Genomic DNA, 19442 nt, shown 5'->3' with positions numbered 1-19442 from the left:
TCTCTAGTGGTCGATCGACGCAGAAGAGACCACCAGAGGAGGCAGTCAGAATAATACAGGTTGTTTACTAAACAACCAGTATTATACTATTGTCATTGGTCAGATCGTAACCTAACAGCCCTCCGGCGCTGCTAATTGGCCAGTGGGCTGATGACTGAGGGAGGCCGCACTGCATGCTGGGCTATGTTTCAGGACCTCACGCCTATCTGCGTTAGGCGGTCCTGGGGCCAGATTTGCATCTTATTAACCAACCCTATTCCTGTGAAGGATAAACAGTTTTGTAAGGCTTGAATCTGCTTTGATCACTTTGTCAGAGGAATAGGATCATAAGCTTCTCCTCAACTTTTGCTACTCTACCAGGTAGTACAATCCCTTTCAGCAAATAGACTGTGAAGCCCAACTAAACCTTGGCAGCATACAGTAATTGAAATTAGAAAGAAAACCAAAATTACTACAATAGGAAAATGTCAATTTTATTGCAACCACAATAAAGAGAATATTTAAAGTCTTTTAAAGTGGCAGTTATTATAAAAGTTCATGATTTTAGTAACAAGTCATTGTGGATCGTTTGACCTATGCCAGTTAAAATCGTGTGTTGCATACTGTGGAAAGATGAACATATGTGCCCTCCATGTAAGGTCCTTTCTTTAGTAAGGGCGAAATTTCCTCTGCTCTCGCATCAGTGCAATCTTCTGTTTATCCTCTTCAAACCTTTTGCGCAGTTCAACAAGGTCTAGATTACAAAATACACATTTTAAAAGGCATATTCTTTACTAAACATATTTGTGAAAAGAAACTTTACAGTGCGAATTTGTAAAGCTCCTTCCCTAGTTTTGCTGGTGTAGTTACAGTTATTTACCATATATACTTGAGTATAATCTGTCCTGAGTATAGGCCGCCCCCCCTCACCCACTTTCACCTCGCACAAAAACTATAATGTGTGACCCGATAAGCTGATCTCCCAATGTCTCCCCCTAGTACCCCCTGTGAATGGAAAGCAGAGCACCCACTGGGAGCGTGCTTGTACCTGTAGTTACCTTTCCTCATTCCTGGCAGCCATCTTCCCATAATTGCAGGTCTGTATTTACTGCTAGAGGCCCAGGCCTCACAGTTTACTGGTTCTGGGCAGCTCTGTCCAGACGTCACTGTAGTCACATAACACAAAGCCTGTACCTCTAACAACGAGTACAGATCTACAAGGATGGAAAGACAAGAAAATGGCTTCCAGGAACAAGGAGAGGTATAGATACAAGCATTCTTCCAATGCCTGCACTGTATATGGGGTCCTGCAAACGACTGAAATATAAGCCAACCCTTTCACTTTTTTGTTCCACAAAGTCCACATATATTCAAATATGTAAAGTAGATAGAGTACCCAACAAAGGCTGGATATATATATATATATATATATATATATATATATATATATATATATATACACACACATATATATTATAAATAAATATATATGTATATGTACATTATATACTTTATACATGTACGTATGTGTGTGCGCGTACGTGTGCGCATGTGTGTATGTATTTATGTTTGTGTGTATTAGGGTTGCAATGGTATGTAATTCCACGGTATGATAACCATCTAAAATAATACCACGGTATGGAGGGTATTACAGTATACGAAATTATACAATTATTTGGACCCGGGCCCCCTTTACATTAAGTGCCCCCCCAAGTGTGGGGTGCCCCACTCCCTCGGCATACATATGATTAAGCCGCCAGGAGATTTGGGGCGTTGGGTAAAACTGTAAAAGTCTCACCCTGCTCCTGCAAAAGTCCTGGTAGCGTTAGAGATAGGTGTAGCCAGTAATAGGTGGCCGCAGCATAGGTAGCCAGGGATAGGTGTAGCCAGTAGTAGGTGGCTGTAGCATATGTAGCCAGGGATAGGTGTAGCCAGTAGTAGGTGCCCGCAGCATACGTAGCAATGGATAGGTGTAGGCAGGACAGGTGGCCACAGCATATAGGTAGCCAGTGATAGGTGTAGGTAGGATAGGTGCTCGCAGTATAAAGAACCGGGGGGGGGGGGGGGGGGGGGCGCGCAGCGGCAGGGATAAGTAAATACTCACTTGACGAGTCCTGCACGCTGTACTGGCTTCATTCTTCTTCCTGTTCTTGCGTTTCATCTCCTCGTAATCGCACCCAGGGGGCGCTGTTTCAGGTAAATGGGAGGCAAGAACAGGAAGCAGAATGAAGCCAGTACAGCGTGCAGGACCTGGCAAGTGAGTATTTACTTATCCACGCCGTTGTTCAGGCGCTCACCGCTGCATTGCATCCCCGCCACTACGTCGCCCCACCCCCCAAAAAACAGTAAAACGAGATTGTGCATGGTTTGATTACCATGCACAATCAAACCGTGTTATACAGTCATACCGGTATACCGCGGCAACCCTAGTGTTTATATGTGTGTGCGCGAACGCAGCGGCTCCCCCAGGACCACGTAACACCAATTGGCGTCAAGTCCTGGCGCATGTTTTGCAGGATATTGCGCGCATCTCCGCTTGAATGACGGAGCTCCACTCCGTCATCAGTCTCCCAGCGGCGACCGCCGCTAAGAGACAGATGGCGAAATCGCAATCTATTTACAATGTATAGCGCAGCGATCTAATGCAGCGCTGTACTGGGGACAGCCATGACACTCTGCTGTCCCTTGGGAGGGTCAGAGAGCAATCGGCTCTCATAGGGCTGATGTCTATGAGAGCTGATCACTGGGATTGGCTGCCAGGGGGAGGGTGGTAAATTAACCACTTCAGCCCGCAAGTGTTTTTACCTCTAGGACAGAAGCAATTTTCCCGTCATCGCTCCTCCCATTCATTCACCAATAATTTTATCGCTACTAATCACACGTAAATGATCAATATCTTGTTTTTTCGCCACCAATTAGGCTTTCTTTGGGTGGTACATTTTGTGAAGAATGATTTTATCCCAAATGCATTTTAACAGGAAAAATAATAATAATAAAAAACTGAAAAAATTCATTATTTCTCAGTTTTTGGTCATTATAGTTTTAAAATAAATCTACTGTGGATAAAATCCACACATTTTATTTGCAAATTTGACCCGGTTATTGCAACGGTTAAAATATTTCCCTAGTACAGTGTATGGCGCAAATATTTTATGTGGAAATAAAGTTGCACTTTTTTTCCAGTTTTGCGTCCCTAATTACAAGGCCATATAGGCACAAGATAATAGTAATATATCTCCACAACATACATATTCAAAAGTTTAGTCCCTAAAGGTAACTATATTTTTTTTTTTTAAACTGTACATTTTTTTTTTTTTAAAGTTTTTATTCAATGTGTAATTTTATTTTTTTTTGAAGATACCAGGAAGCGCTCAATTTTTTTTTTTTACATTTTGTGACGTATGTTTTCATGAATCAACATGCCTCCTGAGTGGAGGCATCTTGATTCATTCACAGGGGATCATTTGCCTCGGGGAGCACTCGTTCCCCTTCCGCAATCAATCCCCTGTACGCGCGGCTATTAGCGTGCAATCACCGCAACACCGCTGGTTGGATATATCCGCTCAGATTGCCTTTGAGTGGCAATTTTTGGATGAATATATCCGTCCAGGTTGCCTTAACTGATTAAAAAAATAAAAAAAGCAAAAATGTATAAAAAACAAAAAAATAAACAGGAGCAGTGATCAGAAAAGGGGTGAGGGTGAGGTAAGAATCACTTATGTGCCGAGTTGTATGGCCCTGCAGCAACCTCTCAAAGCTGCAGTGCCCTGAATTGTAAAAAAAAAAAATAGCCTGGTCACTAGGGGGGTATAAGCCTAAGGTCCTTAAGTGGTTAAGTCAGGGGTATGAATAATTATGGGCAGCACTGTATATGTGTGTATGTAATAATACACACACACACACACACACACACACACACACTCGTGATTCAAATGAGGTTTAATTGGTGCAGGTGTGCGGCAGGGTTGCAAGGGGTTACTTATCAACAATTCCACCATCCGCCCTGCATTTCAAAGAACTTGCACGCGTCCTATTGGTCGCGTTGCAAGCCTCACACCGGCGCACTTGCTCCTTCCGGCTTGAAGGAGGAAGTGCGCCGGTGTGAGGCTTGCAATGTGACCAATAAGACGCGTGCAAGCTCTCTAGAACGCAGGGCGGACGGCTGAATTATGGGTAAATAACCCCTTGTATCCCTGCCACACACCTGCACCAATTAAACCTCATTTGAATCATGAGTAATTACTCGTGATTACTCATGAATGCATCTGGTGAGCATCTCTGATAGCCATATGAAGAGTACCTTAGGGGCCCAAAAACTGGTTTACTATAACAGAAGTTCTATTATATCAGGGTTTACTATACCGGGCATTACTCTCATATACTTATAACGGGGCTTGGCCAGGACCTGGCCATTTAGTTTACTATACCCGAATGTTTACTATATCAGAGTTTATTTTAATGAGCACAAATATAAAAAAGTAAAGATTGAACACAGAGGAATACAATTTTATCACTATAATTGGAGCACAATATGGAAAATGAGGTTAAGCAGTAGAATGACCTATTGCATGAGGTAGCAATGGCAAAAATAGTTTCTTAAAGTGGATCCGAGATAAACTTTTACTCATTGCATAATTGTGTTCCTTTAATATCGTTTATAGGGCATTCCTCAAGCCAAATACTTTTTTTTTTGTTTTAATACTCTAATTCCCTATAAACTAAAAAAGCCTTGCTAACAGCTTCTCCAGTGCCTTGGCACTTTGAGACCATGTAGCAAGGGATTATGGGAGCTCAGTCTGGGCAGTAGGGGGAGGTGGTGTTACCAGAAATTTCAGAGGCAGAGGGGGGGAGGAGAGGGGAGTGAAGTTTTCACAGGCTGAGGGCTGGAGATACAGATCAGCTTGCCTGTGTGTAATGAAGACAAGCAGACCATGGCTGCGCTCACAGGAAGAAACAATCATATACTGTTAAAGCGGTTTGCAGCTAGATTTGCTTTGTAAACAATCTAAACTTTAGATAAGATATATAGACAAGTTACTTGTTATAATTAGTTTTTCATCTTGGATCAGCTTTAAAAACTGTAAACCGGGTAGTACAACATTTTGATCAAAAGAATAAAGCCCCCTCTGTTATGCACTCAAGAAAGAAGACGACAAACAAAGCAATATGCCTTGTCAAAGTATTATAGCAATTTTAGTTCATGTAGCCTAGTAAAACTAACATGATATTAGTTGTGCAAATGTTTATATTTATAGCAATATATTAATTATATGGTAAGTAAAAAAAAAAAATAATAATAATAATATACAAGTTTCTGCAATAGTGTAGCAAAAGTACTTACTCTCTCTCTTGTTGTTACGATGCTGCCAGGCATAGAAGTTTAGGAGCTCCTTCTGAGCTCTACTCTTCTTTTCTCTTTCCATCACCCGATTATTAAATGACTCATTCCGGGCTAAGCCAGGACACCTCCCTCCTTTCCTTGTTACGGTCACCCAGCCCTCTTCATCTGGCACTCCTTCTTCCTTGGCTTTTTCTTCTTTCTGTGCACAAGAAAGCTTTGAGATCAACACACCAATGTTCTGCCAATCCTACTTATCCTCAGCATTTGTACTTGATTAGTGCAATACAAAAGGTCAGTATGACACAAAATTATTATACATTACCGTTTCTTTCCTTGCAAACCCATGAAAATGTAGCATTACTGTGCTAGTTTTTTTATTTGCAAACAATTAGCTTTGATATCAGTTATGGAACCAGACAATAACCGACTGGCTTCATAATGCTCTTTGCGTCTGGTTTGTCATTACATCATGGTTTGCAAGAAAAACAATAGTATCCTAAAACAGGGGAGTAAAAAAACAAACAAAAAAAACTACCGTATTTTTCGGACTACAAGGCGCACCCAGGTTTAGAGGGCAACAATCAGGGGGAAAAAAAAACCCAATCTGGTGTGTCTATAGTGCTTGGGCGTCTTAAGGACCTTTTACCCCCCAAGCTGTCTATCTAAGCTACACTGCCCTTACCTACACTGACTTACACTGTACTCCCACATGACCATTTTTCACCACCTGTCTTCATTACTCACATTGTCTGATCTTTTATGGCCACAACCTGACAAATGATCAAAAGAAATGCATTAATGACTTGATATATGTCAGTGAGCTGCAGGGTATATTAATGGGGCTAGCTAACACAAAAGTTTTTCAGGGTAAGAAAGTCAAACTGGAAATAAACAATGTAGGATTAATGCCAGACATCTTAAACATGTGTGAAGAGTGTGCAGTGATTTTTGGACATGCTGTGTGCTTTGTACAGAGAGAGAGGGGGGGGGGGGGGGGGAAGTAATCAGGCTGGCAGAGGGAATCCAGAACCCAGACACAGAGAAGAATCCAGAATCCACACACAGAGAAGAATGGAGGGAGACTGTACAAGAAAGGGGAAGATCAGCAAAACCTTCTTTGCAGTCTATTATCACACACTGCACTGAAGAACAGCTGATAACTAGATGGAATGCCAAGAATGTAGAACGGACTTACTCAACTTCTCAATGCAGATTGTGTACAGCCCGGGCTTCTCACTGCGGTCTGTATACTGAGAGCTGGAATGTTCATGCAGAGAGGGGAAAGTTACAGGAGAGAGGAAAGTTCAAAACCCCCGGAGAACAGCTAACTAGATGGAATGCAAAGAATGTAGAACGGTCTTACTCGGCTTCTCACTGCAGTTTGTGTAGAGCCGGGCTTCTCACTGCAGTTTGTGTACAGAGAGCTGGAATGTTGATGCAGAGAGGGGAGGGGGAGAGTCACAGGAGAAAGGAAAGAAAAACCCTTCTCCACGTGCGTTTAACTGCACGTGCTGGCAGATGGTTTGATGAGGGGAGAAGATGCAAAGACCGGGACAGAGTCAGAGCCGGTGCACTGAAATCTGTGCACCAATCAGGTCAGCTATTGCTGTTGGCAGCCATCAGCGGGGAGAGCAGGGATGAGCGGCCATATCATGCTGAATCCTGGAAGTAGGAGGAGGATGCCCGACTCTCATGCCGCGGCTGTGTAAGTGAAGGCATCTGCTCTTAAACTTGTCTCTGGAGGACATCTGGTCACATCCGGAGTATAAGACGCACTGACTTTCCCCCCCAGTTTTGGGGGAGAAAAAGTGTGTGTTATAGTCCGAAAAACACGGTAGAAAGGGGAAAAAAAAAAAAGGACTTTGCAAAAGCCTTCGACACTGTTCCCCACAAAAGTCTGGTGCAAAAGTTGAGGATGCACGGACTGGGGAAGAGTCTGTGTGCATGGATAGGGAACTGGCTAATGGACAGAAAACAAAGAGTTGTGGTCAATGGATCGTACTCAAAATGGGAGACTTGTTAGCAGTGGGGTCCCACAGGGGTCTGTACTGGGTCCAGTGCTCTTCAATTTATTTATTAATGACCTAGTAGATGCAGTAGTGAGCAATGTTGCTATTTTTGCAGATGATTCAAAATTGTGCAGAATCATCAACTCTCAGGAAGATAGTGTCATATTGCAACAGGATCTGGATAGGATGGCTATATGGGCACATACATGGCAGATGAAATTCAATGTTGAAAAATGTAAAGTCATGCATTTTGGTCGTACCAATGGTCTAGCACCTTACAAAACAAATGGGATACAGTTGGGGACATCAAACTTGGAGAAGGACTTAGGAGTACTCATCGACAACAAGTTAAATAATCGTACTCAATGCCAAGCCGCTGCAGCTAAAGCTAACACAATTTTGAGATGCATTAAAAGGGAAATAAAAACTTGAGATGCTAGCATAATATTGCCCGTTTAACTCTCTAGTAAGGCCACATCTGGAATATGGAATTCAGATCTGGGCACCACATTACAAAAAAGATATTGCAGTTTTAGAGCAGGTGCAGAGACGAGCAACAAAATTGATATGTGGGATGGAAGGTCTCGCTTACCAAGAAAGGTTAGATAAACTGGGTTTATTTAGTCTAGAGAAAAGACGCCTTAGAGGAGACCTAATTAACATGTATAAATACATCAGAGGGCAATATAATAGCTTGGCGGATGAGCTTTTTGTCCCTAGGCCTTCTCAAAGGACTAGAGGACATGAGCTGCGCATGGAGGAAAAACGTTTTAGCCATTTATTTAGGAAAGGGTTCTTTACAGTAAGAGTGATTAAGATGTGGAATGCATTGCCACAGGAAGTCGTTATGGCAAACTCTATACCTGCATTTAAAGGGGGCTTAGATGCTTTCCTTGCGTTGAAAGACATCCATGGCTACAATTACTAGGTTGTGCCTAATGATGTTGATCCAGGGATTTTATCTGATTGCCATCTGGAGTCGGGAAGGAATTTTTCCCTCTTGGGGCCAATTGGACCATGCCTTGTAAGGGTTTTTTCGCCTTCCTCTGGATCAACAGGGATATGTGAGGGAGCAGGCTGGTGTTGTACTTTGTACTGGTTGAACTCGATGGACGTATGTCTTTTTTTCAACCAAAATAACTATGTAACTCTGTAGGACAAAAGAAAAACCAAAGGAAAAAAAAAGAGCAGAGAAGAAACAAAGTACCTGGAAATGTAAAATAAGCGAGTGCGGCAAATACAAAAGAGGGAAAAAGCAAGATAATCCTAATGTTTTCACTGTTAACCAGCTATCCGGTCAAGTTTAGTTTTGTCCAACAATCGCCCATCTGGACAATTGGACATAGAATTTTTAAGTTCCATTTAGTGCAGCAAAGTAGTTTTTTCCATTCATCAAGATTGTTATCTTGAGGAATCTTATCAGTTCCCCAATTATCAACTAGTATTTTCTTTGTAACTAATTAAGGGGGGGGAAAAAAAAAAAGTATTTTCTGGGACTCCAAAGGGCAGCACCCTGATGCTGGGAACACACTATATGCTTTTTGCGGTTGATTCTACATGCAATCTATTAACCATTCGATTCTCTGCTCAATTCTATTATCTACCGCTTGTTTTTCTTATCTTTTTTTCCATTTATTTCTATGAGAAATCGAGCGGAAAATAATCGAGTGGAGAATCGGACATGACTGTATCTTTAGAAGGCATCTATCGGAACGATTCTGCCACGAAAACGAAACGTGTGTTCCCAGCATGAGAGATGACCTTGTTCCACTACAACTGGACAGGACATGCATCAAAATCAGATATGCTGCCCGGCATATCTGCTCTAATGAGGCTCCAGCCCACTCTGCCCAGTAAGTATTGCTCTTTTAGAATGTGCTCAAATTCATTCAGGAATTTCCTTTCCTTGGGGAGCATAAGCCATAGTAATGACCTGTCTAATCCATCTAGTGATAGATAATTTTGAGGCTTGCCTGCCCCTCTTTGGTCCTGAGAAAAGGACCAGTAATGCATCTGACTTTCTCCATGATTCAGTCACTTCCAAGTATTGTAATACACAATGTCTTACATCAACAGTTCCATTCCTTCTTTTTAGGGTTCTTTGGGTTATCCCCGAATGATGGTATGAAGGTCTCCTGAGATCTGTGAAAAGATGAACTTACTTTTGGAAGAAAGAAAGGATCTAGTTTTAAGGTAATTCAATCCTCTAAGATGATACAATAAGGCTCATGACAAAAAGCTCTGGCTCCAAAGGTTTTTGGAGCCTTTTTACCTGTATGCTGAGATGCTGGATTTGGAATAAAGATTTTTCAATTTTTCACCTTACCCACTGGTGTAGCGGGATTTCCTTTGTGTGCAATTTGTAGTCAGAAAACAAAGAGTTGTGGTCAATGGCTCATACTCAAAATGGGTGACTGTTAGCAGTGGGGTCCCACAGGGGTCTGTACTGGGTCCAGTGCTCTTCAATTTATTTATTAATGACCTAGTAGATGCAGTAGAAAGCAATGTTGCTATTTTTGCAGATGATACAAATGTGCAGAATCATCAGCTCTCAAGAAGATAGGGACATATTGCAACAGGATCTGGATAGGATGGCTATATGGGCACATAAATGGCAGATGAAATTCAATGTTGAAAAATGTAAAGTCATGCATTTTGGTTGTACCAATGGTCTAGCACCATACAAAATAAATGGGATACAGTGAGGACATCAAACTTGGAGAAGGACTTAGGAGTACTCATCGACAACAAGTTAAATAATCGTACTCAATGCCAAACCGCTGCAGCTGCAACATTTTGGGATGCATTAAAAGGGAAATAAAAACTTGAGCTGCTAGCATAATATTGTCCCGTTTAACTCTCTAGTAAGGCCACATCTGGAATATGGAATTCAGTTATGGGCGCCACATTACAGGAAAGATATTGCAGTTTTAGAGCAGGTACAGAGACGAGCAACAAAATTGATACGTACGTTTCACTTACCAAGAAAGGTTAGATAAACAGTTTATTTAGTCTAGAGAAAAGACGCCTTAGAGGGGATCTAACTAACATGTATAAATACATCAGAGGGTAATATAAAAGCTTGGCGGATGGGCTTTTTGTCACTAGGCCTTCTCAAAGGACTAGAGGACATGATCTGCGCATGGAGGAAAAATGTTTTAGCCATTTAGTAAAGGGTTCTTTACAGTAAGAGTGATTAAGATGTGGAATGCATTGCCACAGGAAGTAGTTATGGCAAATTCTATACCTGCATTTAAAGGGGGCTTAGATGCTTTCCTTGCGTTGAAAGGCAGCCATGGCCACAATTACTAGGTAATGCCCAGTGATGTTGATCCAGGAATTTTATCTGATTGCCATCTGGAGTCGGGAAGGAATTTTTTCCTTTTGGGGCAAATTGGACCATGCCTTGTAAGGGTTTTTCGCATTCCTCTGGATCAACAGGGATATGTGATCCAGATCCTTTTGTTCTCTGGTTGAACTCGATGGACGTACAGTGGTTTGCAAAAGTATTCAGCCCCCTTAAAGTTTTCCACATTTTGTCATATTACTGCCACAAACATGAATGAATTTTATTGGGATTCCACGTGATAGACCAATACAATGTGGTGTACACGCGAGAAGTGGAACGAAAATCATACATGATTCCAAACATTTTTTACAAATAAATAACTGCAAATTGGGGTGTGCGTAATTATTCAGCCCCCTTTGGTCTGAGTGCAGTCAGTTGCCCATAGACATTGCCTGATGAGTGCTAATGACTAAATAGAGTGCATCTGTGTGTAATCTAATGTCAGTACAAATACAGCTGCTCCGTGACAGCCTCAGAGGTTGTCTAAGAGAATATTGGGAGCAACACCACCATGAAGTCCAAAGAACACACCAGACAGGTCAGGGATAAAGTTATTAAGAAATTTAAAGCAGGCTTAGGCTACAAAAAGATTTGGCACAACTGTAAACCTACCAAGACAAGGCCGTCCACCTAAACTCACAGGCCGAACAAGAAGAGCGCTCATCAGAAATGCAGTCAAGAGGCCCATGGTGACTCTGGACGAGCTGGAGAGATCTACAGCTCAGGTGGGGGAATCTGTCCATAGGACAACTATTAGTCGTGCACTGCACAAAGTTGGCCTTTATGGAAGAGTGGAAAGAAGAAGAAAGCAATTGTTAACAGAAAACCATAAGAAGTCCCTTTTGTAGTTTGCCACAAGCACTGTGGGGGACACAACAAACATGTGGAAGAAGGTGCTCTGGTCAGATGAGACCAAAATAGAACTTTTGGGCCAAAATGCAAAACGCTATGTGTGGCGGAAAACTAACACTGCACATCACTCTGAACACACCATCCCCACTGTCAAATATGGTGGTGGCAGCATCATGCTCTGGGGGTGCTTCTCTTTAGCAGGTACAGAGAAGCTGGTCAGGGTTGATGGGAAGATGGATGGAGCCAAATACAGGGCCAATCTTGGAAGAAAACCTCTTGGAGTCTGCAAAAGACTTGAGACTGGAGCGGAGGTTCACCTTCCAGCAGGACAACGACTCTAAACATAAAGCCAGGGCAACAATGGAATGGTTTAAAACAAAACATATCCATGTGGTAGAATGGCCCAGTCAAAGTCCAGATCTAAATCCAAACGAGAATCTGTGGCAAGATCTGAAAACTGCTGTTCACAAACGCTGTCCATATAAATTGACTGAGCTGGAGCTTTTTGCAAAGAAGAATGGGCAAGGATTTCAGTCTCTAGATGTGCAAAGCTGGTAGAGACATACCCTAAAAGATTGGCAGCTGTAATTGCAGCAAAGGGTGGTTCTACAAAGTATTGACTTAGGGGGTTGAATAATTACGCACACCCCACTTTGCAGTTTTTTTTAATGTTTGGAATTATGTATGATTTTCACTTCTCACGTGTGCACCACTTTGTATTGGTCTTTCACGTGGAATTCCAATAAAATTGATTCATGTTTGTGCCAGTAATATGACAAAATGTGGAAAATTTCAAGGGGACCAAATAATTTTGCAAACCACTGTATGTCTTTTTTCAACCCAAATAACTATGCAACTATGTAACTCTGGGGGTGGATTCTTTTGATCTGAGGTTGTGGAAGGTGCGACGCAGCTGCAACAAATCCTTCAGGTATCAAGGGCCTAGGTTGAGTAGGGATTTGAATGTTGGCATGCAAAGTTTTAAAAGGATTCTCAATTTTATGGGTAGCCAGTGTAGTGAGCAAAGGATTGGTGTTATGTGGCAATGGCTGGGTTAGCTTGTTAATAGTCTTGCGGCAGCATTCTGTACTAGCAGCATTGCAACAGTCCAGCCGTGATGTGATGAAAGCGTGAACTAGGGTTGGAAGATCCTCTGAAGGAATGAGGTGCTTAATTTTTGCAATATTCCAGGGTGCTGACATTTGATTCCTGAAGTTTAATTCCCCATCAATCAGTAAACCAAATCTGCACAGAGTGTTAGAGTTAGTGAGGTCTGAGTTCCCTACCCTCAGTGGTGTTGACTGTGTCTGGAGATGCTTTGCTGTTAGGTGCTGACCTCTGATGACAAGAACCTCAGTTTTGTCAGCATTTAGTTTAAGCCAGATGTCATTCATTCACTCCTGAAGCTCAGCTAAGCATGTGTTTTTTGTTTTTGGAATGAGATCTGTCATGTTGGGTTTAAATGACAAATATAGCTGGGTATCATCAGCATAGCAGTGTCAGACCATGTTTCTGAATGATTTTCCTGGGGGACTAAAGGAGCAAAATTTTATGCATTTGGTGTTTACTTTTGTTGAGAAGAGGTTTATCGCCTGAAAACCACGTCTCCAAGATTCTCTCCAATGTTCCCTGGTGTAGTGATCAATCGTTCAGCAAGAGAATGTTCTGACTTAGAAAATCCGCTAGCTGATTTAAGACACCCTTACGATGTATAGCGCTTATTGACAATAGGTACTGCTCTGCCCATAACAAGTTATTGACTGGCACCATAGGTCAACTCCTGGTACCAGAGGTGGCCTTAGAGTATGCAGGTCCTGGGGCGAGAGTCATATGCGGGGCCTAGAGACGTGCTGTGGATACACACACACACACACACACACACACACACACACACACACACATGCTGTGGAAACACACGCACACACTCTGTACAGGTTAGATAGGTATGTATGCCAATATGGAACAAAAAGAAGAGATGTGAAATCTTGCGCTACTGCAGGCGAAAGGTCGATATGAACCAGCAGAGATCACACAATAGCAGCTCCTTTAACGCTTGGCTGTGAGCGGACTACTGAGAGATAAAAAGAACAAAACAGGAGGAGCGCTCCATAGTGTGATACCTTTTAATCAATGCGCAAACATAAAATTGCACTTACTAGATATATAAAAATGACAGGCATTCAGTGAAGCTTATAGCCTAGAAAAGACTCGTCTCCTCATAAGAGTAGAGCCTGGGGCTGCAGTGGCCGGCGGCAGCATAGGTCCGGATGGTGGATGGACGTCAGGTCGCTCTCTGGGGTGACTGTGTGCAGGTATCGTCAAGATGTGTTTCGGCGTATCCACGCCTTTCGTCAGTTAGCATAGTGTGCATGCCCCAGGCTCTACTCTTATGAGGGGACGATTCCTTTCTAGGCTATAAGCTTCACTGAATGCCTGTCATTTTTATATATCTAGTAAGTGCAATTTTATATTTGCGCAGTTTTTATTGATTAAAAGGTATCACACTACGGAGCGCTCCTCCTGTTTTGTTCTTTTTATCTCTAGATAGGTATGTGCCTGCAGTATAGATTAGATAGGTAGGTGCCCCGCAGTACAGATTAGATATGTAGGTGCTCTGCAGTATAGATTAGATAGGTGCCTGAAGTATAGATTATAGGTGCCTGCAGTACAGATTAGATAGGTAGGTGCCCCACAGTATAGATTAGATAGGTAGGTGCCCCACAGTATAGATTAGATAGGTGCCTGCGGTATAGATTAGATAGGTGCCTGCGGTATAGATCAGATAGGTAGATGCCCCGCAGTACAGGTTAGTTAGGTAGGTTCCTTGAGTAAAGGTTAGATTGGCAAGTGGCTGCAGCAGTGGGGAGAGCATTGAAGTTAAAACTCACATTTCTTCTGCCGATCATCGCAGCTTCCATCTCTTTCCTGTCTCGGCATCTGTGTATTGGTAACAGCGCCCCCCTGTGGTGACATGCGGTCACGTCATCACAGGGGGCGCTGTTACCAATACGTCAGATGCTGGGAGAGGAGAAGATGGAAGCTGCGATGATCAGCAGAAGAAATGCGAGTTTTAACAACTATGCCTGCTCTCCCCTCCACTGCAGAGGGTGCAGGGCCTCTTCAGGCGCGGGGCCTGGGGCGATTGCCCCACTTGCCACCCCCAAAGGCCGGCTCTGCTGGTACCACCCTGCCTGTTGATATAGAGTTGTAGACTACTACAGATGAATTGTCCATCTGAATCGTAACATGTTTATGTTCCAGGGATGTCTGGAAATGCTGGAGAGCCCTTCGGATTGCTTCCAGTTCCCGACTGAAGACCAAACGGTGACCTTCTATACTCGCATATAAGCCTAATTTTTCAGCTCAAAAAATGTACTGAAAAATCACCCCCTTGGCTTACATGCGAGTCACCATTTTGCTGTGTCTGTGTCCAGTCTCACCTGTTCCTGTGTCCCGGAGTGATGAGAAGATTAGAGAAGAGTGTAGCAGTGATCCTTAGCCTGTGACTGGCGTGCAGTAGCTGATGCGGCCGCATGAACGATTGGCTGCGTGCCCTGTATCAATATGCTTTGCTGCATGGCTGGAGTGCATAGAAGATCAGGCCGGAGGAGAGAGCACAGCAGGAGCGCTCGTCCATCTACATCACCTCAAGTTTCCTGGTGTATGGCTTCCAGGCATGTGGATGGCTGGAAGGCATAGAGGATCAGGCCAGAGCAGAAAGAGCACAGCAGGAGCATGCCATAATTCCATCAGCGTATGCTTCCTGCTGTATAGAAAGACCCGGCAGTCAGCTGTGCGAACGCCCATTGGCTGGGCAAGGCAAGTAGACAGGACAGCTGCCCGCCTTGCACGTCACATGGGGTAGTTGTTACATTTCATATGTGGGTTATTGCTGTTGGGAGAGGGCACTGATTATTGGAACTCAGGAGCCGCTGCATTTCCTACCCTCTGCTTATACGCGAATCACGTATATACGGTACGTTTCTCCCAAGCCCTGTGCTGGAATACTGTTCAAGTGTGCCCCCCAACCCTGAGCATGTGGTTAGTATACTTCCAAACGGGCAGATCCATTTCTTTCCTTCTGCTAAAAGCAGAGGATTGTTCTACCAGGTAAGTGCCAGGTAAGTGCCACCTTTACTATTGAAGGAATCTGTACCTTCTGATCTAGAGAAGAAACCTGTTGACTCCATTTCTTTTTCTTTAGAGTCCATATCTGGAGTACTCTTGAATGGAATTAACCCCAGTTCATGGACAAGAATGCTGAGGTCAGATAGCTTATAAGTGTAATTGCATTCCTTATGAATATTGTACGAGGCTCCTGAAAGGAAACATCACATGCTCGTAATCTAGACCTCTTATTTTCTGGTAAATAAACATTTTGTACAGTAGTGTCGATAAAGTCCTAAATTGTTCATAAGTCTAGCAGGGATCAGGGATGACTTTTCCCAATTGATCAGTCAGCCAAGAGATGTAAGGAAGTCAACTACTAATAAGTTGTTGATTCACCGCTGCTGGCGAGGAATCGCAGAGCAGGTGGTCATCAAGGTATGAAACTATTTACACAGATTTTAGTCTCATTACAGCTGTAACCATTGTCATGACTTTAGTGAACAACCATAGTGCAGAGGAGAGACCAGAAGGCAAAACAGTGAATTGAAAATACCGGTCCCTGAGATCCCAAACCTCCGGAACGGCTGTGACTCCAGGTGTATGGGAAAGTGTAGATATGCATCCATTAAGCCCAGCGACACCTTAAAGCTGTCCTTCTCAGATTCAACTCCACTCTTAAAATGTACCCAAGATTAAACACGGGAAAAAAATAATCATATATACAATACCTGGAGCTTCCTCCAGCCCTCTTCGGCCTGATCACTCCCTTTGCGCAGTTGTCCGCTGTCTGGATCTTCCATAAGGGCTCCCTGTAACTTTGGCCAGTCAAGCCAGATGGCGCATGCGCAGTATGGGTGCACACGCTTCCCCGTCGAGCTCCAGTGGCCAGGAGAGTACTGCACAGGAGCAGAAGGTTCCCGGCAACAGGCGCACGCACAAAGCCGGGCATGGGCAGTAAGCCCCGAATGGCTGAAGTTACCAGGAGCCCTTACAGAAGATCTAGGAGGGAGTGATTTGGCTGAAGAGGGCTGGAGGAAGCCCCAGGTACGTATGATTAGTTGTTGTAGTTTCATATCAGGTCCTTTAAGTTGTTCATGTGAAATTTACTGTAGATTACATACATGTTCAGATCCTTTAGCTTTAAAATTAATCTGAAATTGCCTTGTGCCTTCTTCACGAGAAAAACTGGGGAGTAAAAAACTCTTCCTGTTTGGATTAGCAGAACTTCCCTGATCACCCTCTTTGAAAGAAGTGATGAAGTTCACAGATCCATATTTCTGTGAAGGAAGGGGTCACAAAAAAAAAAAAAAAAAAAACTTTCTTGGAGGTGGGCAAAAAAATTCCACTTTGTATCCTTTGAGAACAATTCTTTTTAACCAATTGTTTTGAAAATGTTCCTGCCATGTTTCGTAGAAATGTGTGATTCACCCTCCTACAGGAAGCTCAGCATCATTGTTGCTTATTGGTTGTGTTGTTACTTGGGTAAAGTAGCAAACTTGACTTCCGCTTTGCTGAATTTTGACCGTACTTATCTTTCCTACACCCATTCGTGTTAAACTGCTGTTTCTTTTGATTACAAAAGGGACTCTAGAACCGAAAATGTTTCTTCCTCTGTGGAAAATTATCAGCTGTTGTATCTAGAGTTTCATTCAATTTAGAACTGAAGAGAAAGCCATCCTCACAGGAAACACCACATAAATGAGACTTGGAGGAGTCATCACCCTCCTACGTCTTCAACCATACAGACCTTCTGGTGGAAATTTCTGAAGCGGAGCTCCTAGCTAACAGTGTCATCTTCCAGCTCTGACAAAAAAATCCACATCTTGAAATAATGGTGTTAAAAGATCCCAGAATAACCTCCTTTGGTGTATCCTGCTTAATACAGTCATGGCCAAAGTTGTTTGCACCCCAGATATTTTTCCAGAAAATCAAGTATTTCTCACAGAAAAGTATTGCAGTAACAGGTTTTGTTATACAAATGTTTATTCCCTTTGTGAGTATTGAAACAAAACAAAAAAGGGAGGAAAAGGGCAAATTGGACATCATATTACACAAAACTCTAAAAATGGGTTGGCCAAAATTATTGGCACCCTTTCAAAATTGTGAATAAATAAGATGGTTTCAAGCATGTAATGATTCTTTAAACTCACCTGGGGTAAGTAACAGGTGTAGGCAATTAATAAAAAAAAAATCACATTTGAAAGTAGACAAAAAGGGAGAGTTCACTTCCTCTTTTTTGTTGTTGTCCATACTTGGTGTGTAACACACAATGCAAAGACTAACAGAGAACTGTGAAGACTTGAGAACCAAAATTGTGGGAAAATGGCAACAATCTCAAGGTTACAAGTCCATCTCCAAAAATCTATATTTGTCTTTGTCCACAGTGCGCAACATTATCAAGACGTTTGCAACTCGTGGCACTGTAGCTAATCTTTCTGGGCACGGACGGAAGAGAAAAATCGATGAAAGGCTGCAACCCAGGATAGTCTGAATGGTGGAGAAGCAGCCCCAAAAAAGTTCCAAAGAAATTCAAGCGGTCTTGCAGGCTCAGGGAGCATCAGTGGCAGTGCAAACTATCCGTCAACAATGAAATGAAATGCTATGGCAGGAGACCCAGGAGGACCCACTGCTGACACAGACATAAAAAAAGCAAGACTACAGTTTGCCAAAATATACTTCAATATGCCAAAATCCTTCTGGGAAAACATCTTGTGGACAGATGAGACCAAGATAGAGCTTTTGGGTAAAGCACATCATTCTACTGTTTACCAAAAATGGAATTAGGCCTACGAAGAAAAGAACACAGTACCTACAGTGAAACATGGTGGAGGTTAAATTATGTTTTAGGGTTGTTTTGCTGCCTCTGGAACTGGGTGCCTTGAATGTGTGCAAGGCATCATGAAATCTGAGGAATACCAAAGGATTTTGGGTCACATTGTAGAGCCCAGTCTCAGAAAGCTGGATTTGCGTCCGAGATCTTGGGTCTTGCAGCAGGACAATGAGCCCAAGCATACAACAAAAAGCACCCAGAAATGGATGTCAGCACAGCTGTAGAGAGTTCGCAAGTGGCCTGCAATGAGTCTAGATCAGGCATGGGCAAACTTGGCCCTCCAGCTGTTAAGGAACTACAATTCCCACAATGCATTGCAGGAGTCTGACAGCCACAGTCATGACTCATAAAGGCAAATGCATTGTGGGACTTGTAGTTTCTTAACAGCTGGAGGGCTGTTTGCAAAGGAAGAGTGGTCCAAAATCCTGGGTGAGAGGTGTAAGAAGCTTATTGATGGTTATAGGAAGCATTTCCAGAAGTCCGGATGCAGCCGTCAGTTGTTGCTTATGGGAATCGGATGCGTGCTGCGATAATCTGCGGCATGCATCCGATTTCTCGGGTCACATCGCATAATTTGCGAGCAATGGAAACAGCTCCATTGACTTGCATTGGTTCCGTTTATCACACCGTGGCCAGTGGAAACGGGCCTTAACTGAAGGTGATCTAACCATGATTTTAGGGAGCAAGACATGGCTATGGCTGCAATGGCTGGTTTAAAACAAGTCATAGTCGATTCCATGCACGTCTTAGTACCCAGTTTCCCTGAAAATACGACCACCCCTAAAACTAAGCCCTAGTATGTATTTTGAGCATGCTCGAACTATAAGCCCTCCCCCTAAAATAAGCCCTAGTGGCAGTAGAAGCCCCACCCCCTACTTTACTTCCCGCTGGCCTCCTCCTCCAGAAACTCTGATCCCCGTGCTCCACTACCCAGCGGCATAATTCACACCACAGATCAGCGGTGAAGGCAGC

General features: G+C 43.1%; 1 protein-coding gene across 1 annotated transcript in view; it reads right to left on the bottom strand.

Moving 5' to 3' along the window:
• Positions 1-452: 452 nt before the first annotated feature.
• Positions 453-19442, bottom strand: part of RRP7A (ribosomal RNA processing 7 homolog A) — a 73005-nt gene continuing 54015 nt past the window's right edge. Inside the window, exons 2-4 of the mRNA XM_068240236.1 lie at positions 9398-9471; positions 5321-5519; positions 453-733 (exon numbers count right to left, since the gene is read on the bottom strand). Of these exons, the coding sequence (XP_068096337.1) occupies positions 648-733; positions 5321-5519; positions 9398-9471 (359 nt within the window). The 3' untranslated portion in view covers positions 453-647. The remainder of the gene's footprint in view (positions 734-5320; positions 5520-9397; positions 9472-19442) is intronic.

The sequence above is a fragment of the Hyperolius riggenbachi genome, chromosome 6 (genome assembly GCF_040937935.1).
Source record: "Hyperolius riggenbachi isolate aHypRig1 chromosome 6, aHypRig1.pri, whole genome shotgun sequence".
NCBI classification, from domain to species: Eukaryota; Metazoa; Chordata; class Amphibia; order Anura; family Hyperoliidae; genus Hyperolius; species Hyperolius riggenbachi.
The sequence above is the reverse complement of the archived record's forward strand: the minus strand, read 5'-3'. Positions and strand labels throughout refer to the sequence as shown.